General features: G+C 42.8%; 1 protein-coding gene and 1 long non-coding RNA gene across 5 annotated transcripts in view; one reads left to right on the plus strand and one right to left on the minus strand.

The window, feature by feature from the left end:
- LOC140186768 (uncharacterized) overlaps positions 1-12,079 on the minus strand; it is a 94,268-nt gene extending 82,189 nt beyond the window's left edge. Inside the window, exon 1 of the long non-coding RNA XR_011882938.1 lies at positions 12,005-12,079. This is a non-coding gene — a long non-coding RNA (uncharacterized lncRNA). The remainder of the gene's footprint in view (positions 1-12,004) is intronic.
- LOC140186765 (potassium voltage-gated channel subfamily A member 3-like) overlaps positions 10,098-25,067 on the plus strand; it is a 77,993-nt gene continuing 63,023 nt past the window's right edge. For all 4 annotated transcript variants that reach the window (XM_072241300.1, XM_072241302.1, XM_072241303.1 and 1 more), the window contains exon 1: positions 10,098-14,109. In XM_072241300.1, the coding sequence (XP_072097401.1) occupies positions 10,509-11,960 (1,452 nt within the window). In that variant the 5' untranslated portion in view covers positions 10,098-10,508 and the 3' untranslated portion in view covers positions 11,961-14,109. The remainder of the gene's footprint in view (positions 14,110-25,067) is intronic.

A 25,067-nucleotide genomic window follows, 5' to 3' on the forward strand; every position in this document is an offset into this window, starting at 1 on the left:
TGTAGTTTGGCACCAGTCCTTCAAGATTTGTTGAATCATAATCCAAGACTTCCAAGTGGAGCTGTTCTCTTGCATCTGCCTTGATCACATTTGGAAATCTCTCTGCCAAAGTCAAAATCTGCTCTGGAGTCACCTCATCCTGGCATTCTGCATTGACCACTGACAGATTTTTCAAGATTTGGTCTCTCATTGGGAACTTCTCCAAGACTTTTTGAAATCACCTGACATAGAATGCTCTGGCATCTTTGAAGAAGTGCTTTGTCTTGTAAGGAGGGATCTCTTGTGCTTCCTCGCTTATATTACATTATATTATCATGGAGTCATTTTTTTACATAGAACATAGAACATAGAATAGTACAGCACATTACAGGCCCTTCAGCCCACAATGTTGCGCTGACCCTCAAACCCTGCCTCCCATATAACCCCCCACATTAAATTCCTCCATATGCCTGTCTAGTAGTCTCTTAAGCTTCACTAGTGTATCTGCCTCCACCACTGACTTAGGCAGTGCATTCCACGCACCAACCACTCTCTGAGTAAAAAACCTTCCTCTAATATCCCCCTTGAACTTCCCACCCCTTACCTTAAAGCCATGTCCTCTTGTATTGAGCAGTGGTGCCCTGGGGAAGAGGCGCTGGCTATCCACTCTATCTATTCCTCTTAATATCTTGTACACCTCTATCATGTCTCCTCTCATCCTCCTTCTCTCCAAAGAGTAAAGTCCTAGCTTCCTTAATCTCTGATCATAATGCATACTTTCTAAACCAGGCAGCATCCTGGTAAGTCTCCTCTGTACCCTTTCCAATGCTTCCACATCCTTCCTATAGTGAGACGACCAGAACTGGACACAGTACTCCAAGTGTGGCCGAACCAGAGTTTTATAGAGCTGCATCATTACATCACGACTCTTAAACTCTATCCCTCGACTTATGAAAGCTAACACCCCATAAGCTTTCTTAACTACCCTATCTACCTGTGAGGCAACTTTCAGGGATCTGTGAACATGTACCCCCAGATCCCTCTGCTCCTCCACACTACCAAGTATCCTGCTATTTACTTTGTACTCTGCCTTGGAGTCTGAACTTCCAAAGTGTACCACCTCACACTTCTCCGGGTTGAACTCCATCTGCCACTTCTCAGCCCACTTCTGCATCCTATCAATGTCTCTCTGCAATCTTTGACAATCTTCTACACTATCTACAACACCACCACCCTTTGTGTCGTCTGCAACCTTGCCAACCCACCCTTCTACCCCCACATCCAGGTCGGTAATAAAAATCACGAAAAGTAGAGGTCCTAGAACAGATCCTTATGGGACACCACTAGTCACAATCCTCCAATCTGAATGTACTCCCTCCACCATGACCCTCTGCCTTCTGCAGACAAGCCAATTCTGAATCCAGCTGGCTAAACTTCCCTCGATTCCATGCCTTCTGACTTTCTGAATAAGCCTACCGTGTGGAACCTTGTCAAATGCCTTACTAAAATCCATGTAGATCACATCCACTGCACTACCCTCATCTATATGCCTGGTCACCTCCTCAAAGAGCTCTATCAGCTTGTTGGACACAATCTGCCCTTCATAAAGCCATGCTGACTGTCCCTGATCAACCATGATTCTCTAAATGCCCAGAGATCCTATCTCTAAGAATCTTTTCCAACAGCTTTCCCACCACAGACGTAAGGCTCACTGGTCTGTAATTACCCGGACTATCCCTGCTACCTTTTTTGAACAAGGGGACAACATTTGCCTCCCTCCAATCCTCTGGTACCATTCCCGTGGACAACGAGGACATAAAGATCCTAGCCAGAGGCTCAGCAATCTCTTCCCTCACCTCATGGAGCAGCCTGAGGAATATTCCGTCAGGACCCGGGGACTTATCCGTCCTAATGTATTTTAACAACTCCAACACCTCCTCTCCCTTAATATCAACATGCTCCAGAACATCAATCTCACTTGTATTGTCCTCACCATTATCAAGTTCCCTCTGATTGGTGAATACCGAAGAGAAGTATTCATTGAGGACCTCGTTCACTTCCACAGCCTCCAGGCACATCTTTCCACCTTTATCTCTAATCGGTCCTACCTTCACTCCTGTCATCCTTTTTTTCTTCACTTAATTGAAGAATGCCTTGGGGTTTTCCTTTACCCTACTCGCCAAGGCCTTCTCATGCCCCCTTCTTGCTCTTCTAAGCCCCTTCTTAAGCTCCTTTCTTGCTTCCCTATATTCCTCAATAGACCCATCTGATCCTTGCTTCCTAAACCTCATGTATGCTGCCTTCTTCCACTTGACTAGATTTTCCTCCTCACTTGTCACCCATGGTTCCCTCACCCTACCATTCTTTATCTTCCTCACTGGGATGAATTTATCCCTAACATCCCGCAAGAGATCTCTAAACATCGACCACATGTCCATGGTACATTTCCCAGCAAAAACATCAATCCAATTCACACCCGCAAGTTCTAGCCTTATAGCCTCTTAGTTTGCCCATCCCCAATTAAAAAATTTCCTGTCCTCTCTGATTCTATCCTTTTCCATGATAATGCTAAAGGCCAGGGAGCAGTGGTCACTGTCTCCCGGATGCTCACCCACTGAGAGATCTGTGACCTGACCCGATTCATTACCTAGTACTAGATCTAGTATGGCATTCCCACTGGTCGGCTTGTCCACATACTGTGACAAGAATCCGTCCTGGACACACTTAACAAAGTCTGCCCCATCTAAACCCTTGGAACTAATCAGGTGCCAATCAATATTAGGGAAGTTAAAGTCACCCATGATAACAACCCTGTTATTTTTGCACCTTTCCAAAATCTGCCTCCCAATCTGCTCCTCTGTATCTCAGCTGCTACCAGAGGGCCTGTAGAATACCCCCAATAGAGCAACTGCTCCCTTCCTGTTCCTGACTTCCACCCATACTGACTCAAAAGAGGATCCTGCTACGTTACCCACCCTTTCTGTAGCTTTTTAGAAGTTTATTACAACTATAAGTAAGTCTACAGAGAGTTTGGCCTCATCACGTAGGACATCAATAGAGTAGCTTCTTAGCAGCCAGCCAGCTATTTTAAATAATGTTAGCTGTGCTAATGAACAAATGTCACCTGTTAAACTCACCTCAATGTGTCTTTTACAGTTATATAACCCACCACGGGCAATAGAAAAGTCACTGCCTCAAAGAGTGCAGCGAGCAACACTGTCATTATTTTTGACCCCTGTTAGACAGGGGTACACTTTAGTGTAGCCTGGGGTGAAGTATGTTTTATATTTTCTTTTTTCGGAACACTCTGCCATGGTGCTGCAGGACACTAAACTGAACTGATGGACAATGAAAGAGAGATAGAGGTCAAATGTAAAGCCCACCCACAAAGAAAACTGATAGGTCTACTTAGCAGAAAGAGGGAATAATCAGGATGCTCTCTCAGTCACTCTCTCGCTACGTCTGTCATTCGCTCTCTCTGTCTCTGTTCCTCTCTCCCCCCCACCCCTCGCTCGCTTGCTCTCAAAAAAATCGATTTCTGGGCTATCATATATAACTTGCGGGCGTCAGGGAGCCGCTATCAGTATGCAGGAGCTTCCCGGAACTTCCGGGAGAGGTGGGATGTCTGTTACAGGCAGCCACAAAACAAAGAAACCGAACTGAACTCATAAAAGAAAGAAGACTATCAAATACCTAACGTGCAGAGAGAGAAAAAGAAACAAATTGTGGAAACAATAAAATTAAGAACAAAAGTGTGTCGATAGACATGAAGCCCTGAGCAGGCCACAGCCTCAGTTCAGAGCAGAGCCAAGCAAGCACCGCAGAGCAGCCCAACCCTCACCTCTTGTCCTGACACTTTGCCTTTCAATCCATCTGGCCCGAGTTTAAATCGTCCAAACATCAGGTCGTTCCTTTCACTAGGACTAGGATCCAGGCCCTGTTGCATCATTATGCTCTGAGCCTGGACCCTGCTGTCACGTTTTGGCCTGTACCCAACCTTTCCAAATAGGCCTGGTGCTTAGATTGGTCTAAGCTTGCTCTGAGTTCAGGTGGACGGGCCTCGAGTCTGCCTCTCCACCGCTAGAACCTTGCTCCGTTCCACTCGCCCTGACTTTGTCTCCAACATGCCTCAATTTCACCTCAACTTTGCCTCACACCCACACAATTTGTCCCTCGACTCAGCCTTGCCTTCATTTACCTCTCCATTGTTTGTGGTGATCTTTTACCACAATTTACAAGAAAAACTGTTATTATTAAAATATTTAGTTGTATTCTTTACTTTGTTTGCCACCAGTAAACAGTCACTGAGAATTCCACTTCTTCACCATGCTCTGGCGAAACTTTCTCCAATGTAAGCACATGCTTTCTTAGATGCAGGACCCAAAACTGCTCACGATACTCTCAATGCCATCTGACCAATGCCCTATAAAACCTCAAATTTACATCCTTGCTTTTATATTCTAGGCCTTTTGAAAGGTTCAAAGTAAATATATTATCAAAGTACATCTATGTCACTATATACAACCCTGAGATTCATCTTCTTGCGGGAGTGCTCAGTAAATCCAAGAACCATAACAGAATCAATAATGCTAACATTGCATTTGCCTTCCTTACTACTGCCTCAACCTGCAAGTTAACCTTTAGGGAATCCTGGATGAGGATTCCCAGGTCTCTTTGCACCTCCAATTTCTGAATTTTCTCCCTGTTTAGAAAATAATCTATGCTTTTATTCCTTCTACCAAAGTGTATGACTGTACACTTCCCTATACTGTTTTCTATCTGCCACATCTTTGTCCATTCTCCAAATCTGCTGAAGTCCTTCTCAACACTGCCTGCCCCTCCACCTATCTTTGTATTGCCTGCAGACTTGGCCACAAAGCCATCCGATCAATCATCCAGATCATATAATGCGAAAAGAAGCATTCCCACTGTGGAACAGCACTAGTCACCAGAAAAAAAACAAAGGATTGGTTGATAGCTGAAGGGATATTGGATGGCTGGGATAAATAAGATTGCTTCAAATCATAACTGAGGATCCGAATTACCTTTGCACAGCAGAGAGATGCAAGAAAATGGGAATCTTAAAAGGGGATATTATTGCTGGAAAATTAATGCTGCAAATTCTTCTGCAGCAGACTGGGTAAGACTTTCTCCTTTTTGTCTCAATTCTACATCCAGCCTTAGACACATAAATGCATGTTGGCAAGTCATGTTGATGTTACTTTGCATGCCCAATGGCCTCTGTGCAATATACTCATGAAGAACCCAAAACAAATTTTAAAGAATCAACAACAGTGCACAAAAGACCAAATTTCATTTGGTACTATTTTATTTATAACCGTATAACCATATAACAATTACAACATGGAAACAGGCCATCTCGGCCCTTCTAGTCCGTGCCGAACGCTTACCCTCATCTAGTCCATCTACCTGCACTCAGCCCATAACCCTCCATTCCTTTCCTGTCCATATACCTATCCAATTTTTTTTAAATGAAAAAATCGAACCTGCCTCTACCACTTCTGTTGGAAGCTCGTTCCACACAGCTACCACTCTCTGAGTAAAGAAGTTCCCCCTCGTGTTACCCCTAAACTTTTGCCCCTTAACTCTCAACTCATGTCATTAGATTCTATTGCTCACATAACCCAGAAACTACCTTCATTACACAGAACAGTCTGTCAACCTTGTCACTCTTACTAAGGTGAATTGTGTAATTGAAAGTGCAAGAACCAGGATCTTTCTTTAATGTTAACACCGTGGCAAATCTGCTTTTCTTTATTGCGCAGCAACACGATCAAGAGTACTGGAGCAAACAGTTATCTGGAGATTACAATTCAAACTTGCTTACAGGTCCACAGGCTACTCTCTGCCAGAAACCCACTGATGGAATTGATCTTGACTGAGTGATGTCAGGACACCGAGCCTACAGTTAACACTAAATATTCCAGTGTAGTTGAGGCCCAGTATATTAAAGAGCAAATGTGCCTTAAAGTGACAATTAATGTAAAACAATCATTCTAACCTTCAAACTTAACACATTTACAAACTGTGGAATCTAAGCCCAACCAGGAGCCTGGGCTGAATGCTGAGGAGCACTCCCTACTAAAAGCTTGGAACGCTGCCTTCATGTCCATGAAAGAACAGCTCTCAGAGCAACCAGGAGAAATCTCATCTGGGGCACCAAGAGGGCAAAGACCACCTATGCACAAAAAATTCAGGAACACTTGTCTGATAATGATCCCCGGCATATGTGGCCGGGCCAGACAACATCCCATGGCATGTGCACACCAGCTCACTGACATCTTCACGAGCATCTTCAACACTTCACTCATCCAGGCTGACGTCCCCACATGTTTCAAATCAGTCACCATCATTCCTGTACCAAAGAACTCTACACCTTCAGAACTAAATGACTATTGCCCAGTGGCAACGACACCGATCATCATGAAGTGCTTTGAACAGCTGATAATGGCACAGATCAAAATCTCCATTCCTTTCACATTGGACACTCACTAATATGCTTACTGAAAGAACTGCTCTACGACAGGTGCCACAGCATCTGTCATGTACCTGGCCCTGACACACCTACAAAACAAGGACACTTATGTCAGAATGCTGTTTCTGGATTTCATTTCGGCATTCAACACTATTGTCTCACAGACCTTGGTCCTACTTCTTGGTTTAAATACATCACTGTGCAATTGGCTGTTGGACTTCCTAACCAACAGACCTCAGATAGTCAGGATGCACAGCAGCTCCCCCCTACCCACCATCCTCGACACTGGTGCCCCCGAGGGTTGTGTGCTGAGCTCATTGCTGTTCACTCTGCTCACACATAACTGCAGAGTTAGATTCCTGAGCAATCACAGCATCAAGCTCGCAAATGACATGACGCTGGTGAGGCTCGTCACCAACAAAAATGAGATGGCTAACAGAAAGGAGGTGGAAAAGCTCGAGGGCTGGTGCCAGGCAGACAACCTCTTCCTTAAGGTTGACAAGACAAAGGAGGTGTTTTTTCACTGTAGGAGAACTCACACCCCTCACATCCCCTCCCTTTACATCGGCAGCACAGAAGTGGAAACTGGAAGCAGTTTCAAACTCCTGGAAGTGCATATCACCCACAACCTCTCATGGTCCCAGAACAAATCTTAAACAGTCAAGACAGCTCACTAGCACCTCTACTTTCCGAAACAGCTGAAGAGAGCTGGACTTTTCACATGCATATTCATGTCATTCTGAAAATGTGCCGTAGAGAGCATCCTAATAAGCTGTATCACTGCTTAGAATGACAACTCCACTGCAGCAGGCATCAAGGCTCTACAGGAAGGCTCAGAACTGGTCACCATATCACTGGCAAGGGCATATATACAGAAAGGTGCCGGAGAAGGGCCAGAAATATCATGAAGGATCCCACCCACCCTACTTGTGGACAGCCTACCCCACTCTCATCAGGAAGGAGGCTATGTAGCATCTACGCCAGGACCACCAGACTCAAAAACTTTCGCCAAGCAGTGAGGCTGATCAGCACTAACTCCACCCCTACTTTATTATTTCCTGTCAGTCACCTAGCGTCACTTTATGGACATACAATCAATCCATGTATACAAGTTATATATTTATATTTATTGTGTATTTTATTATTATTATTTGTTCTCTATTGTTGGTGTCTTTTTGGTGCTACATCAGATCTTGAGCAGCAATTATTTTGTTCTCCGTGCACTTGTGTACAGGAAATGACATTAAACAATTTTGAATCTTGAATCTTGAATGTATTTCTTCAAACAGTAAATTGCCTTGGATATCTCCACTTTGACACAGGTTTGGTAGTTTAGTGACTGCTTAGGAGCAAGGGGTATTTCTGTAGAGCACAGCATGGCCTGTGGGACAACCAACGCTACTTCACAATCAGATATGTCTTTCAACACTTTAGGTGTCCTTAAGAGATCTGAAGGTACGGTTTAATAACCAGCATCTAGAAAGATAGGATCATATTCAGGGGAGACCCGATCTGGAGCATTCAGGAGCTTTTCAGGCAGATGAATATGGGGAGAGGGAAGAGACTGACCCAGACAAATGAGCAGAAACAGCAGACCCTTTCTGACATGTATACCTGTGATGCCCTCATCACTGCATACTTCACCTAGACTTCATTTGTCCACATATCTGAAATATAACTACCAAATCTGCTTGTCCCTGTGGCATTCTTGTCAGCAAATCAAGAAAGTTGTCTGGAAACAGCATGCCTTGCAATCAGTTTTCTGTGTCCTTCCATGTATCTCGATTACACAAAGTTAAAGGACCTTGACAGACATTAACTACAAGTCTACAAGAAAGTGTTGCCAGCAAATAATATTTGACCCTAATTACAATTAGTGTAACTTAACACTCTAACATTGCGATTCCTTGCACCAACACAAATCTGCTCTCTCTCTCTCTCTCTCTTTCTTCCTTAAACTCCCATAACTTCAGCAAAGTCAGAGCTTTTTGCTCAGATATGAGTTCTGACACTGAGGTGACTTTGGTATCATGAAAGCCCCCTCAGACTTCTCTTGCTGAGTGGAGGCTCATTAACAGATTGCTACCCAGCAGAATTTTATGATCTAATTCAGACCAGCCTTTGTTTCATGAACATAATGCACACTAATCAGAACGGAGTTGCCATTCTTCTATTTGGAATAGATCACTCATTCTATTTTTTGCCACAAACATAATTATCTCAACCTGGATAGGCAGCTCTTTGTTAATTAATATAGTCGAACTGAGGTATTTTGGGAAGCATATTTCTCCTTAAATAAGCAAGCAAGAAATCTAAAGTAAAAACAACTTTTGTACCGTTGGCAAATCTTTTATATTGATTATTTTTGGACTAACATAACATTCCATCAGCACCACTAACTTTTACCCCTAATGGTAAACCAAGACTGAGCAATACCCTTTGACCACGACTGAGGATGAGGAAACCTAATCTCTCGTTAGCTGATGTCAGTGCACGTTTTCCAAGTGGAACTGCAGCGCAGCGGTCTGGAATAAAATTTAGTTCCCCCTGTCCACCCCACACAGGGTCAGGCCTGCGCGGTCTTTGTGCCATACACTAGGTGGTGCAGTTACCAGGAGAGCACTCAGGGAACTTAATTCCTGGCATTTTCCCCTGTGGTTCATTACAAAAATATATAGGATGTTTTGTTTTAAAAAGGATAGAAACTATAACTGAAGTAGATTGCCGTAGTGAAGTGACAAGGTTAACTTTCTTTCACAAAAAGTGACAATTCATAGTTAAGTATACCCGTTCAGGACAGCAACTAAAGCGAAAGAGCAATGACACTGCATCGGAATCCCAAAGCGTAGGTACTTGTCTCATGTTGAAAGAACGCAATATCCCTCAACGTCTACTTTCTTTAAGCAAAGAAATGTATCAGTTACGTGTTAATATTTTATAGGTGTAGTTAGTAGTTAGGAATTAGTAACTTATTAATAAATGCTTCAGTAACGGCATGGTGTTGATGTTGGGACGGTGCAAGAGTTGTTACAGATAACGTTAACCGATAGCGTAAACGTCTGTGAAAAGCTGCAGTAAAAACCAGGTATAATTTGGGAGAGTCCAGGTATTGAGATAAAGGGATTTTTTTTTATTCTACCAGTTTTCATATGCATACACAATTTTATTGATGAAGGTGAGATTGAAAGAAAACTTCCCGGGAGCAAATAACTGAATTCTCACATTCCCTCAAAAAACTGAAGAGACGTTTTAAACCCACGTCTCCGAACTGGCGATAAGCACCAGAGACAATTGTGGTAAATTGCCTCTTGGCACAGTCCCCTAGATTGTACACGCTGACCACGTTCCCACGGAGCGAGGTCTCGCTTTCTCTGCTCTGCTGAGGTAATGGGGGCCGATGAAATCTTCGCTGTGAGCCTCCACCCCCCCCCGCACACTTTATCGTGATCTGGCGCGCTACTGTAATTCGTGCAGTAATCTAAACAGTTAAATTGGAAATCCAATCAAGGCAACCTATCGAGATGGGGAGATTTTGATTTATAGGAGAGGCAGCCATGGAAAGGGACACAAGTCAGTCTGGAGTTTGGCAGAATAAACAAAGTGGAAGGGATGTGGAGCTGAGTCTTCGTCGGCAGTGCCACTCATTAATCCGGAAGGCGGGTATAAATTGGGTGGACGAGTGTGGCCAGTGAGGATGAGGGTGTGCTCTGGTGAATTGGGGACGGGGAAAGGTTTCTCTCACGCCGGGAGTCCGACGTGATTCTTCCTCGTTGTTGAGGAACGTCAACTTCACGTCATCGCAGGGGATGGTGAGGGGCTGAACTATTTTAAATGCTGTGATTGTAGAGTCCCTGCCCATCTGTCTGTGTCTATGTGGGAGAGAGAGAGGGAGCGGAGGTGCGGAGCCGGGCTGCGAGATTTAACAGGCGGGGGCTGACCAGGGAAATGCGAGGTGGTCCGCTGACTGATCAGAAAAAGACTCGACTTGGCCCTAGTCGCTCCTGAGGAGGGAGGAGATCGCCCCCGACCCAAGATGACTCTCGTGCCGGAGGAAAACATCGACGAGTCGGTGGCGTTGGCCGCGCTTTCTCAGGGTAACTGCGACCCCGAGCTGTTGGGGCAAGAATGCTGCGAGAGGGCGCTCATCAACATCTCAGGGCTGAGGTTCGAGACGCAGCTTCGGACCCTCGCCCAGTTCCCCGACACCTTGCTGGGCGACCCGCGAAAGAGGATGCGCTACTTCGACCCTCTTCGAAACGAGTATTTCTTCGACAGAAATCGCCCCAGCTTCGACGCCATCCTCTACTTCTACCAGTCGGGAGGGAGGCTGAGGAGACCCGCTAACGTGCCTGTCGACATTTTCATGGAGGAGATTAAATTCTACGAGATGGGTGAGGAAGCCATCGAAAATTTCCGAGAGGAGGAAGGTTTTATCAAAGAAGAAGAGCGCATTTTGCCCACCAACGAGTACCAACGTCAAGTTTGGCTTCTGTTCGAATACCCGGAGAGTTCAGGGTCCGCCAAGGGGATTGCCATAGTCTCCGTCCTTGTCATTCTCATCTCCATCATTATTTTCTGCCTGGAGACCCTGCCTGAATTCAGAGAAGATACCCGCCTGGAACCGAGGAGAATCGTTGTCAATGGCACTGACACCTTGGGGGTGAACATGTTTACCGACCCTTTCTTCATCATCGAGACTCTCTGCATTGTTTGGTTTTCTTTCGAACTGTTGGTGAGATTTTTCTCTTGCCCCAGTAAATCTAGCTTCTCCAAGAATATCATGAACATCATTGACATTGTAGCCATCATTCCGTACTTCATCACCCTGTTTACCGAGTTAGTGTATCATCAAAGCAACGGGCAACAGACGATGTCCTTGGCAATCCTCAGGGTCATCCGCCTGGTTCGAGTGTTCCGAATCTTCAAGCTGTCCAGGCACTCCAAGGGGCTTCAGATTTTGGGGAAAACCCTGCAAGCCAGTCTGAGGGAGCTGGGGTTGCTCATGTTCTTCCTCTTCATCGGGGTCATCCTGTTTTCCAGCGCCGTCTACTTCGCCGAGACGGACGACCCGGACTCCAGCTTCTCCAGCATCCCGGACGCTTTCTGGTGGGCAGTAGTTACCATGACGACAGTGGGTTATGGAGACAAGTATCCCGTCACCATCGGAGGCAAGATTGTGGGATCCCTGTGCGCCATCGCCGGCGTCCTGACCATCGCGCTGCCCGTGCCCGTCATTGTGTCCAACTTCAACTACTTCTACCACCGGGAGAACGAGCACGAAGACCAGGCTGAGTACATGCACATCAGCAGCGGGCAGCAGGCACATTCCCTCGGCCAACTCAAAGTCAGCAACCAGTCCCTCAACAAAAGCGAGGCAGAGGATAACGTGGACGCACTGATCAAGGATCATCAGTACCCGGACTACACCCCTATCAAACAGAGACCGTTAGACAACCAAACCAGGAAAATATTCACTGATGTATGATCAAAGGCAGGAGACAGCGGGGGGAACGGGGGCTAAATACTTACTGAGAAACTCTCCATCCAGTGCTTTAAGTCACGTTAAAAAGAAACATTTTCTGACGTTCAGTCTCAACAACACACGGAAGGCTGAAAAAATGTACAAATGCATTTGTGGCAGAATTAGATCAAGGAGGAGGGATGCATCAGATTGCTCAACAGATTTTTTTTTAGCTTTGCAATCAAAATGTTAAATTTTCGACATTTTCTGCAGTTTAGCCAACGAGACCACCATTTGTTTTGCTTTCGTTTTGGTAATTCCGTCATTCTAGTTTACAGTTTTGTCTTCAAAGCACACTAGCTAAATTAAAGAAAACAAACAAATACGTGTGTATATATGTGTGTGTGTATATATATACATACAATATATGTGTATATATACATTTTTAATCAGTCCAGCATTTCGTGGGTTTGGGGATCTAGACAGGGACTATGTATTTCCATGGAGATGGGAATTCAGCTCCCACGCCCTCCCTCCCCCACCTCAGCGGGAAAATGTCTGACCTGAATGGGGAGAAAACAAAGCTTCAGGATTTTCAAATCAGTAAGAAAATGTTTGCACAGAAAGCGGAGTGGGCGGAAGGGCGGAATTAACCAGCAATCAAACATTGAGAGAGAGAGAGAGTGAGAGAAAGGGAGAGAACGAGAGATAGAGAGAGGGGGGAACAAAATGATGCGAAGATTACAAATCGAAGGAGAACAGCTGTTGCTGTAATGCCAGAAATGAATATCTAAACAGCATCGACTCCACCGTAGAACTCACTGATTATTCTGCAGTTAGGTCAAAGCAATTTCCGATATGATACACTGGATACATTTGATGTGCCATTGTCCTGCCTCTCTGGAGGTGGGGGAGGATTAAGCAAAAACACCTTTCTCAATCATCGACGTTGTGTATTTTTTTAATATTTTTGAAGAGAGGGCGGTCGATACCTTGAAACAATTATGGCTGTTGATTGCATTCGTGCCATTATTTTGTTCCACTTTATGATTCCAGTTGCTACCCAGCCCTACCCCTCCTAACGTGAACGTCTTGAAGTGCCTGCTTGAGAAAGAGACAAAACAAGGGACACGTGTGAGATCCAGGCTGAGGCGGTCTGCCTGCAGCAACACGCCGCTGAGGGCGGCGATGCGCCGACTAACCAGCACCTCCCCGTGGGACAATCTCGTCAGCGTCGTCGGTTGTCACGGCAACCTTCTGGCCCGCTCTCTCGCCCGACGGCCGGAGGTGACGCGCCTCACTCAAAAAGTAAATCATCATTCGAAAATGACTCAATTACTGCTTTATTTGCATTGACATTCTACAAAGCCCCCAAACTCGCTGCCTTGTGGAGATATTGTTTCAATGCAAACATTCGATCTAATTCTCTGTACCACTGGCCGGCTCAGCCGTGTTACAATTTACCCCAACTCAATGGAATTTGTTTCTACCAGCAGAAATGTGGTTTGAAGTGTCCAAAGCAAACGTGAGTGACCAGCCACCATTTTCAGCTGTAAATTGTACAGTCAATAGAGATGATTTCCAATTTTGACTTTAAACCCAGATCAGGATCCTTGTACGCAAATTCTCCCCCACGACAGCGAATAACCACACTACCTGGAACTGTGGCCAGCGGATTTCAGTCAAACTCCTGATCGAAGGATTAATGTGAAATTGAGTGAAGTCAGCCTGGTGCTGGGAGTTAGGTCGCTCCCTGGTCTCTAAGATGCCGCCCTCATTGCATGGAAATCCCAAATCTAAGAGTGCAAATTCTCACTGGAGTTAGTAACTCAAATCCCTCGGGTAAAGGGCGAATGACTTTTCTTTGATTATTTCAAGACTTTCAATCGGCGCACACACACAATGGGGAACTTGAAGCAATTGCCGAAATTCCTTTGCGGGACTCTCACTGATCACCGGACATGACCCAGTGGGACACTTGACCTGCTTGGAATTGCCAAGACCGTTACGCAAGCCTCGCGGGTCTGAAGGAGAGGACTAATGTAGCCAAATCTCCTTGCAGGCCACTCAGAGAACACGCAAGCTTTACCACTAATCGCGAAAACCAAGATTCACAAAGTAGACAGGAATGTTTACATCAAAATTGCCAGTTTGTGACGGCACGGTGTGAAAGGTGAGTGTTATCGTTAATGGTTATAATTACAATGGAAGTATCACTTGTTTCTTTACACATCGAGATTTATATAATTATAGATCATCAACCTCACTCAGTGTGCAATTTCGCCACAAGGAAATATATTTGGCATTTCTGCGTGCTGTTGCATTTACGAGATTTTGTTGGCACAGCGTAGTATTTGCTTAAATTTTGCTTATATATTTTTTTACATTTTTTTTTCGAAAGGTAGCGTTTCTAGACGTTCCAATCCCTTTAAATGTGACCAAACCGAGATTTCTCTCTTACCAATTCGAGATGGAATCAGGGCAACGAGCAGCACCCGACTGTGATTGTAAATTTTGGAGTGCTTTTATAGGGGATGATGGATAACCTTTTGTCCTTTTGAGGGATGTAAATGTCAAGCATTCCCCGCCTGCAGTTATTCCCGCTGACGACATTGCTAACAATACCCGATCTATGTATATATGTGACTGCTCAAATAGATGGAAAAGATTCCATTGCACGATGGGAAGAAAAACCGGGAGTCCTCCTATCCTTCGCATCATTCCTCAACCAACCCATGCACGCACAAAAATGATCAGTATCCTGCTCTACATAATTGCCATGAGGAATTCAGCAAGCCAGGCAGCATCTGTGGAGAGGAATTAAGTTTACTCCCCTCCATAGATGCTGCCTGACATACTGAGTTCCTAGCATTTTTCTGTGTCACTGGAGATTCCAGCATCTGTGGAATCTCGTGTGTCTACATAATTGCCAGCCAATTTGCCCATGTAAAGGGCGGATAGATTTTTGCAAGAAACCCATTGATTTTGAAACATAGGGGATTCTGAGGATGTGAGTATGTGCTATACCGTATATATGCAATTTATTTTCTTATCGTAATTTTTGGTAACTTCAGTATATTGGCATTTCAGTTAAAGTTGCTCAGATATCACTACCCTGACATGTGGTGCATATTTTAATATTTAGATGAAGGGTTTACAGAATCATTTCAGTATTGAAGGGGATCATTCAACCCATCACTTCTGTTTTTTACTTGCCCAGTGAACCTTATTTTTTTTCCCTGTACCTTATCCAATTTATTTTTAAAAATAGCAATCAAATATGGTGCCACAACCTTTCTGTAATTCTGAATGCTAATGTTAATACATACAGACAGCTCAAGGAGGCTATTATATAAGCAGGTTAACTATTCTGGTAACTTGGAACTTCTGAGAGATGAGTGGAGCCTTTTAGAACTTCTGACACAGAGTCTATCATTTAAGTCCAAGAAAATGAGTTGAATGTGTAGCATTCGTTTTTTTACCTGGTTTATGTTTTGAAAGTGCTGGAATTAGTTAATCAAATGATAGACTAAGCATGTTCTCAAGGTCTAAGCTCTTGTTACATCCTGTGCAATGGAGCAATTGTTTAGGTTAAAATGTCACCCTTGCAGACATTTTATAAGTACAGGAGAATGGGAGAATTAGGGCATTATGTTGTATTATTGCTGGTTCACCTAGAGGAGTCAGTATAACCAAGGAATTTGATGTTGCTGCTGTTTTACAGGTAAAATGGCATCTCTGTGGCTGAATAAGTTGCGGTAACATATCATTGCATTGTTATTGCACTTAAATAAGAAAAAAGGAATGATTTCTCTTAGAATGGTGAAAGGATTCAATATAAGTATAAAAGCATAAAGCAAAATTGTTAAATTTATCTTTCATCTTTAGAACAGCATTTGCAGATTACAAGAATGCTGTTTTGAAAAATAAATTCATATTATAAGAACTATCATTCTCAGAATATGTATTCAGGGCAGCAAGATGCCATTGGTACGGTGAGGGCAGGAGTACTTAATATTGACAGTGACAGAGAGTTCTTATGTGTATTATGTGTTAGGAATTCATAAGTACTAAAAATATAATCAATTTTACTAGGCATAGTCTACACATAGCCTATTAGCAAACTGCTTCACTATGCATGTCATAATATGGCCTTCTTTATGGCTGGTGTAAAAGTATCAAGTGAAAAATAGCTTTGGTTTCTAGTCAGTCAAATTTTCCCTCATCCTGGCTCTTAAGAACAGGTGCACTTTGAGCACCTTGGCATGAAACATTGTGGATCAGCCAGTAAAACATGCATTCGTAGGCATTAGTTTGAAGGAGAAAGTTCCAGATTTCCACCAAATTTTATGTAATGAAAGATTTCCTCACATTACTTCAAATTATTGCCCTTTGTTCAGCTATCTTCCCACCAGTGGAGATAGTTGTCTCCATCTCCCTCGTGAACTCCATTAATCATCTTAAATACTTTAATTCATTTTTCAAAAATCAAGGGAATATAGTGAAAAATGTAATAATAGTTCAACAGAGTAAAATTAATTTAATGTCTCCTGCCTGAAGGATTTCTTTTCAGAGTTTACTTTCAATGATTTTGGTAATTATTTAAGATGCTGGGCAGCACAAATATTTCAAGTGCTGTCAGACTCAAGGTGTTTAGTGTGATGCAACATTTCATCTCTTCTTTGATTTCTTATGATTTGGAAAGTATTTTCTGATAAAGTAACTCATTCACAAAAGCCTCACAAAATTTCAGGCAAAGGCTTCTGAAATCAGTCATTGATGTCCTTCAATATTGATTCATAAATCACAAATGAATATATTAATGTAGTATACAAAAATTAACCATAGAAATGAGTTTCGAGCTTGTATATTGAAATTATAAGTTGTTAAAATGCAATTAGCATGCAATTAGAATAAATGTTTCTCATTCATTATATCTTAGAATGATACAGAGTAGAAAGAGTCTCTTAATTCACTCATGCACTGGCTTGCTCTTTTGGTAAAGGCCTTGATTAATCCAACTTTTCTTGGGCAAGCTATTAGGTAAATTCATCATTAGGTAATGCCTCTATTCCCTTTCGAAAGGACTGTTGAACCGGCTTCTACCTCCCATTCAAGCAACACATTTCATATTGCGAATAAATGTTTCGTAATGCAACCTTTGGATCTTTTACCAGTCATTTTAAATCTATATCTTCTGATCACTAACATTTCCACCATTAGGATAGTTTCTTCTAATTTCATCCACTAAAATCATACAATGTTTTGAATGCCACAGTGCAATTTCCTTTTGACCTACCAGGCTGATGAGCAACCCAGGTTCTCTCATCAATTTACCAAAATGAAGGTCTCCATCCTTGATGTCATTTTCACATGCCCTGCTGCCTCTCCAAAGTCTGACAGCATTAAACCCTTCCATAGTTTCCTTGCTTTTTTGTGTAGTACTTCCATTCATCAAGGCTCTCTCAAACGCACTTCTAGCTTTAGAGTCTTGTATGTATTCAATCTCAGGACTATTTCTTTTCCAACAACTTTTAAAACTGTCTTTCAGTCTTTTAGATAGAACACACCGTAGCCACAATGCACCAATAGCGAGGAAACTAATTATGCAGATTATCATCCAAAATATTGTACAGAGGCAATTCAGTAATTATTGCAGAGTTGTATAATGGTATTTTCTTGGGTCATCCAGTATTGCAATGGAGGACTGACTGAGATAATATGTGCACCATGAAGACAGGCTCTTCAAGATCTTTGCTGACATTATGGTAACTGACTAGAAGTACCATAAGTAGTTTATGATAAATAAAGAACCTGTTAAGTTTCAGTACAGTCAGAGGAAATCCAAAAATAACAACAGGAAGTGATTAATGATCAAAGCAGATCAAGTAGCTAATGTTGAACAAGAAACAAGAGTTAATGTTTCAGGTCAAGGACTTTTCTCTCTCCAGAGAATTAGATCTTTAGATCTCTCTCCTCTAATCCCATTTTTCTGTCCTGTAATTTTTCCTTAGAAATGATATTATTTTAGTAGTCTATCTGGTAAAATATACCAGTTACAAAATTCTTTTGCTGTGCCTATTATTTGAATGCTTGGGCTGCTGTGCTGATGGGGGGGAAACAGTTCCAATGTGGTGAACTTAACATGCATGTGGATATTTACAAATTGCACCAACTGTGATATTGATAAGTTTGTCAAAATGCAGACGGCTCATTGTGGCTGCAAACGTGCAGGGAAGAATGATCATGATTCCAAGCAGTTGAGAATGTTCATTTGAAATCAGCAGTGCCAAATTCAACCTCAATGGTTTGGTCAAAACCCTCTTTAACATTGCGCAGGTGGAACACACATTTAATACTCAAATTCCATTCCTGGCGGTACTTAACAGGATCATGATTGACATCCAATTTAATTGCAGATTGAGTTCATTTGGCTAGTTCTATGTTCTACTTGAGTTTGAAGTTTTCTAAGGATCTTTAAAGTTTCCAAATCTATGGAGAAAAATGTGCTGTAGATTTGGAATATTTCTTAGAATAAAGTCTACAGCAAAGCGTACAACATGTTGTTTTCTGTAGATGTTGTTCCAGGAAATGAATGCTTCTGGAAGCATTCTCCGCAAAGCACACCATAACTGGCAGAATGGACAGTAGACATGAAGAATAGAACAAATTGCAAGAAGAGGAGAGAAAAAGGATGGAAAAATACAGATTAAGAAAGTATAGCCATGCAGCAAAGTGTGTAACACCTTTGCAATTCATTAGGGGCGTATACCCTTGTTTCAGGCACAACTAAATTCAGATCGAGGTGAGGATCTGATTCCCAATGGCCACCAAGCTTAATCTGTTCATGACATTTTATGGATTTGGATTCTTTCAAGTTGAACCTTGAGATATTGCAGCATCTCATAATTTGCCGTCTATTGTTAAAAAATGGAAGTCACTGATCCTCTCTGTTGAAGGAAAGTGAAGTACACTATCTTTAATTTCTTCTTGCCTGAAAGTATTGGGCAGAAGGAGCATGTGACTCTGTGAGGATTGCAGACTTCTTCATTGTGTGGGATGCTCTTAGCTGCATGCATAGAGTTTTGTGGGTCTTGTATTTAAACCCTAAGATGTACTTAAACTGGAGGGGGTTACATTCCAGAATCTACCTCTGATGTTTGGCCATCAATCCACATTGTGCCCAGTATTCTGGCTCCAGCCATGAAATGCCTTCATTCTGGGTCAGTCCACTGACCCATCTTCAGTAAGGGCTAGGAGGAGGATGCAGAGATACTTGAAGGGATGTCTACTGTTTATCTGAATGGCATATGGAATTTAATGGAGACAAGTATGAAATTGTCCACTTTGGTATAAAGAAAGACAATAGTAATTTTTAAATGGAGAATGATTGAAAGGTTCAGAGAGACTTGTATGTCCTTAAATACATAGCACTGAAAGTTGCCATGCAAGGACAGCAAACAATTTGAAAAATAAATCATAAGTTGGCCTTTATTGTAAGACGATTTGAATACAAGAATAAAGATGTCTTACTGCAACTATGCAGAGCCCTGGTGAGATCACATCTGGAACATTGTGTATATATCTGGTCTCTGTACCTAAAGATGGAGATATTTGCAATAGCTAGAGTGCAATGAAGCTTCATCAGATTAATTCCTGCGAAAATGAGCTTGTCATTTGAAGACATGGTAAGTAGATATATTTTCTGGATCTTAGAAAAGTGAAGGATGATCTTACTAAAATGTACAGTATGCTTCCAGGGTTTGACAGGGTGGACCTAGAGATAATGTTTCCCTTTGAAAGGGTTTCTGGAGCCAAGGGATTAATCTCAAAACTATGGGTCACCCACTCAGAATTGCAGGAGAAGAGGTTTCTCTTCAAAGAGTAAGCAAATTTTTGGAATTCTCCACTTAAGATTGCTTTGGAGGCTGAGTTACTGAGCTTAATGAAGGCAGAGATTAATAGATATTTGACAGATGGGCAAACAAAGGATATAGAGGTGGTGCAAAAGAGTGATTCCGAGGTAAAAGTTCAGCCATAATCTTACCGAACAGCAGAGCTGGTATCAGGGGCTGAAAGCCCCTCTTCTTATGAGCTACTACTACAAACTATATGTAGCTTGCTGTGTGCTGATAAGGACAGTTTTATGATAATGTAGTTCCTCATTGTATTAAGAATGGTGTAGACAGATTAACCCACTGCTTATCTGCTGGACAGCATGGGCTCTAAGACTTGTAGGGGACCTGCAACATGCTGAGTTTCTGGCAGGCTTGTCAATGCATTAACAATTACATTATCTGCACTGATCTGTTAGCTTTTGAAGGATGCCACATTGAATCTTCATGAGTGCTTTGCAGCAGGAATATTCTGAGACCTTTTCTTCTGGGGAGCTGGCACCCCACTGCTCGCAATGGCTGTGTGTTCCTCAGGCCCAATAACTCTTCATGTGCAGGACCCATATCTAAGAAATAAATAAGGTGTTGGTAGGGCCTAGTTTTGTATAAGACATCGGTGAGGCCTGATTTGGAGTATTATGTGCATTTCTGGTCACCTACCTACAAGAAAGGTATCGGTAAGATTGGAAGAGGACCAATAAAACTTAACAAGAATGTTGCCAGGACTTGAAGACCTGAGTTATAGGGAAAGCTTGAATACGTTACGACTTTATTCCCTAGACCGTAGGAGAATGAGGGGAGATTTGATAGAGGTATACATAGGGTATACATAAGGGTATAGACAGAGTTGTGTTGGCGCGTGGCCAAGTGGTTAAGGCATTCGTCTAGTGATCTGAAGGTCGCTAGTTCGAGCCTTGGCTGAGGCAGCGTGTTGTGTCCTTGAGAAAGGCTGTGTCCTTGAGAAAGGCACTTAACCACACATTGCTCTGCGACGACACCAGTGCCAAGCTGTATGGGTCCTAATGCCCTTTCCTTGAACAACATTGGTGGTGTGGAGAGGGGGACTTGCAGCATGGACAACTGCCGGTTTTCCATACGACCTTGCCCAGGCCTGCGCCCTGGAAACCCTCCAAGGCGCAAATCCATGGTCTCACGAGACTAACGGATGCCTATATATATAGATAGAGTAAATACAAGCAGCCTTTTTCCACTGAGTTTAGGTGAGACTAGAACTAGAGGTCATTGGCTAAGGGAGAAGCTTGAAATGTTGAAGGGCAACATGAGAGGGAGTCTATTCTCTCAGAGGATGGTGAAAGTTTGAAATGAGCTACCAGTGGAAATGGGGGATGTGGGTTTGATTTCAACATTTAAGGGAACCTTTGATAAGTACATTGAAGGGAGGGGGTATAGAGGGCAATGGTCCAGGTGCAGGTCAATGGGACAAGGCAGAATGAACTAGATGGGCCAAAGGCCCTGTTTTTGTGCTGTAGTGCTCTATGACTATGAATCTATGGCATTACGCAGTACTCATGGTCTCAGGTTCTGGGCTGGGGAGGTGGGAGCGTAAAACTGAATGATTTTAGGTCTTCTTCACTCTCCTCTAGCTCTTGTTCCACTGCCCAATCAGCTGTAGTTCCAAGGTATAAGAATTAGGACAGCAGCATTGGAAGTGTGGCAATATGTAGCCTCCAGATGATAAGAGACTGTGGAATGAAAGGAGGAGAGGGATGCGAGAAAATAATATTAATCACAGTTTCTCTGGTTTCAGCCCCAGTCTTGACAATAACGTCTGTACATTTTCGGTCATTACTTGTTTTTTCTACAGCACCATGCAAATGTCTTAGGCACACACACACACACACACACATATATATTATATATATAGCTAGGGTGTCTCAGACTTTTATCCAGTGCTTTTTTGTATTGCACTGTTCTGCTGCCCCAAAAATACAAATTTCATGACATTTGTGAGGGATGATAAACCGCATTCTGATATGGGTCTCTACTTTGGACTATAGGGAGGGGGGAATCATGGTTGGGAAAAGGGGAAACCGGGGGGGGGGGTGATGTGGGAAGCACCAGAGAGACATTCTGTTGTGATCAATAAACCAATTGTTTGGAATCAACTGACCTTGCCTGGTGTCTCAAGGTTGGGCGTGTCTGCACCGTGCCACCTCCCACTCCTGGCACTCTTTCTCTGCCACCTGTCCCACACTCCTCCCATGGTGATCTGCCCTTACCATTCCCAACATTCGTTGCTCCCGCCAGATTTATAAATTTGCTTTCCGCTCCACATTGACAAATACAGTACTGTGCAAAAGTCTTAGGCACCCTATCTATCTATCTATCCATATATACACCCAAGACTTCAGCACAGTACTGTATAGGTATAAGCCGATGTATTCTTCCCTGTCCTCCGTTGGCTAGCTACTGCTGCCTGTGATAGTACACCACCTGTCATGCAAGAGGGAGGTGAGAGTGTGATTAAGAGCTGTGTGTGTATGCAGGTAATTTGCCCATCATGGTTAATAGTTGGTGTTATGTATCCTGTAAATTTTAGTATAAGCTAAGGGTAGATATCCAGCGGCACTGTCAAGTTCACTGAAGGTCTGGTGAAGTAGCTGTATGATATGTTTGAACCCTGGTAAATAATGGTTGTCAGTAGGTGAGTGAGCAGAGAGCAGTGTTTGGGACTAATGATGTTGGAGGGATACCACTGTTGAGAATACATACTCACTGACCTTGGCCACATGTATAATGTTGCAGAACCTTTTGAGGTCCTGTATCTAGGCCCTTGTAGTTTAGATGCTACAGCTATCTGTATATACTTTTCTATTTAATGCTTAAACGTAGAAAGCAGAGCAGTACAGCACAGGAAAAGGCTCTTCAGCCCATTTTGTCTGCACTGACCATGATGCCAATTTACCTGATCCCACCTGCCTGCACATGGCTCCTCTACTACTTACGCACTCATGTGTCTACTGAATTATCTCCTAAACGTTGCTATCATACCTGCTTCTACCGACCACCACCCCCAGCCCTGGCAGTGCATTCCAGGCACCTATCACTCTCCGTGTAAATCAAAAACTTGCCTCATACATTTCCTTTAAACTTCCCTCTTAAATTAAACCTACCTTCCCTAGTACGTGACATTTCCATCCTGAGATAAAATTCTTAATTATTGAAATTATATATGCCTCTCACTAGTTTGGTAAACCCGTGTCATGTTACCACCCTGCCTCCAATGCTCCAGAGAAAGCGGAACAAGTTAGTTCTACCTCGTTTTATAAGTAATTCACTCCGGCGCAGCCTGCATCCTGGTGGACTTCTTCTACAAGGAAGCCTTCACATCCTTCCTATTGTGTGGAAATCAGAGCTGCCCACAGCACTCCAAATCAATGTTCAATACAGAAGTCAGCATTACATCTGGCATTATATATTCAATACCCCAAGTGATGAAGGAACGTACACTTTCTTCACCTCTCTATCCACTTGGCTTGAAACTTGCAGGAAGTTCTGGGCTTTCACCCCAAGATCGTTCTGTATATCAGTGCACCTGTAGGTCCTGCCATTTACTGTATGCTTGCCTCTTGCAATTCACCTCCCCAAAAGCATCATCTCACACTTTCTGGAATTATACTCCATCTGCTATTTCTTCACCCAAATTTCCAAATGGTATACATCCTGCTGTGACCTTTAACAAGTTTCCACACTATCCGCAACTCCAGCAGTTTTTATATCGTCTGCAAACTTGCTAGTAAGAACACCTACATTTTTATGTTTGGAGGATCCTTCTGGAGAAACAGAATTGGCCTCCTGTACCAAACCTTCAGCCTACTTGCTTGCTATTTTTAGCCATTCCTGAAAGTCTCCCAGGTCAGAATGATTTCAAGAATGCCTTTCTCATCCAGTGAAGTTACATTGCACATCCTTTTTTAAACTGCAGGCTGAAAATGATGTAGTGCAAGCCTCTCTTGAAATTGGGCCCACTCCCTGGCGAGAATTGAATGAACACCATGGTTAGTGTTGACAGAAGGCAGCAATCATATATACAAGCAGACAGCACAGAGCAAGTGTGCTACCAGCATCAGAAAGAAGGGGCATAGATTATTCACTCATAATGATCTCTCTGGCTGTTTTGATGCCACACTTCTTAGCCCCCACGACACTGTGATGACCATCTGGATGATAGAATCATACTTTAGTTTTTCTTGTCATCACGAAGCTCTTTGTAATCTGTAATTAGAAAGTATGGTTGAATAAAGCAGAGGGAGATTATTGAGTGATGGGACACTACCATTTTACAACATATGTTACATTAAGTTTCAAATATGACAAAAATACTGATGCAACAGTTTGAAATATGGATGTACTATGCTCAAAAACAGACAACTGTTACTTCCATCACTAACATCAATTCCCGCCATTGCCTGTAAGGAGGTTGTACGTTCTCTCCGTGACAGTGAGGGTTTCCTCTGGGTGCTCCAGTTTCCTCCCACAGTCCAAAAACGTACCGCTTGGTAGGTTAATTGGTGATTGCAACATGTCCTGTGATTAGGCTAGGGTTAAATTGGAGAGATGCTGGGCAGTGTGGCTTGAAGGGCTGGTAGGGCCTATATTGTGCTGTATTTCAATAAATTAATAAATCTGCCAAACACCTCTAAAGCATTCCCTTCATAAACTTCAACCTATAGGCTTATACCAACCTAGATCTTTGATCAAGTACCAGCTAGCAAGTAACGCAGGCTGTGCTCCAATACCAGCTGACAGCAATGACAGGCCTTACTCTAATTCCACATGTCATCTATCTTACACCATTTTCTACTGCCAGTCACCGCCAATACCAATTAAAATCCATCTCACACTACCATTACAAAAAATGTATTCTGCATTGAATGGTGAAATGAAAGACAGTTTTTGCATTTTGTTATTTGTTCCTAGTTAGATAATGAAGAAAAGACAATAGCTGCACGTATATAAATATTGTACCTTAAAATTTGTATGAACTATTTCGTAATTTGTTAACAATAATGTGTATTCTTAAATGTTAGAGTTTAACTTATATTGTTGGGTATAATTAAATAATAAAGTTAGTAATTTGAGCAAAAGATTGTATTTATGGTAGTAAGACAGAATTAGATCACTGCAAATGGAAGACTGCTTAGTTGTTCTTTCTTAGCTAAGATACCCAGTCTATCCATAATTAATCTATGCAGGTATAATGCATTTAAATACT

Source organism: Mobula birostris, chromosome 23 (genome assembly GCF_030028105.1).
Source record: "Mobula birostris isolate sMobBir1 chromosome 23, sMobBir1.hap1, whole genome shotgun sequence".
NCBI classification, from domain to species: domain Eukaryota; kingdom Metazoa; phylum Chordata; class Chondrichthyes; order Myliobatiformes; family Myliobatidae; genus Mobula; species Mobula birostris.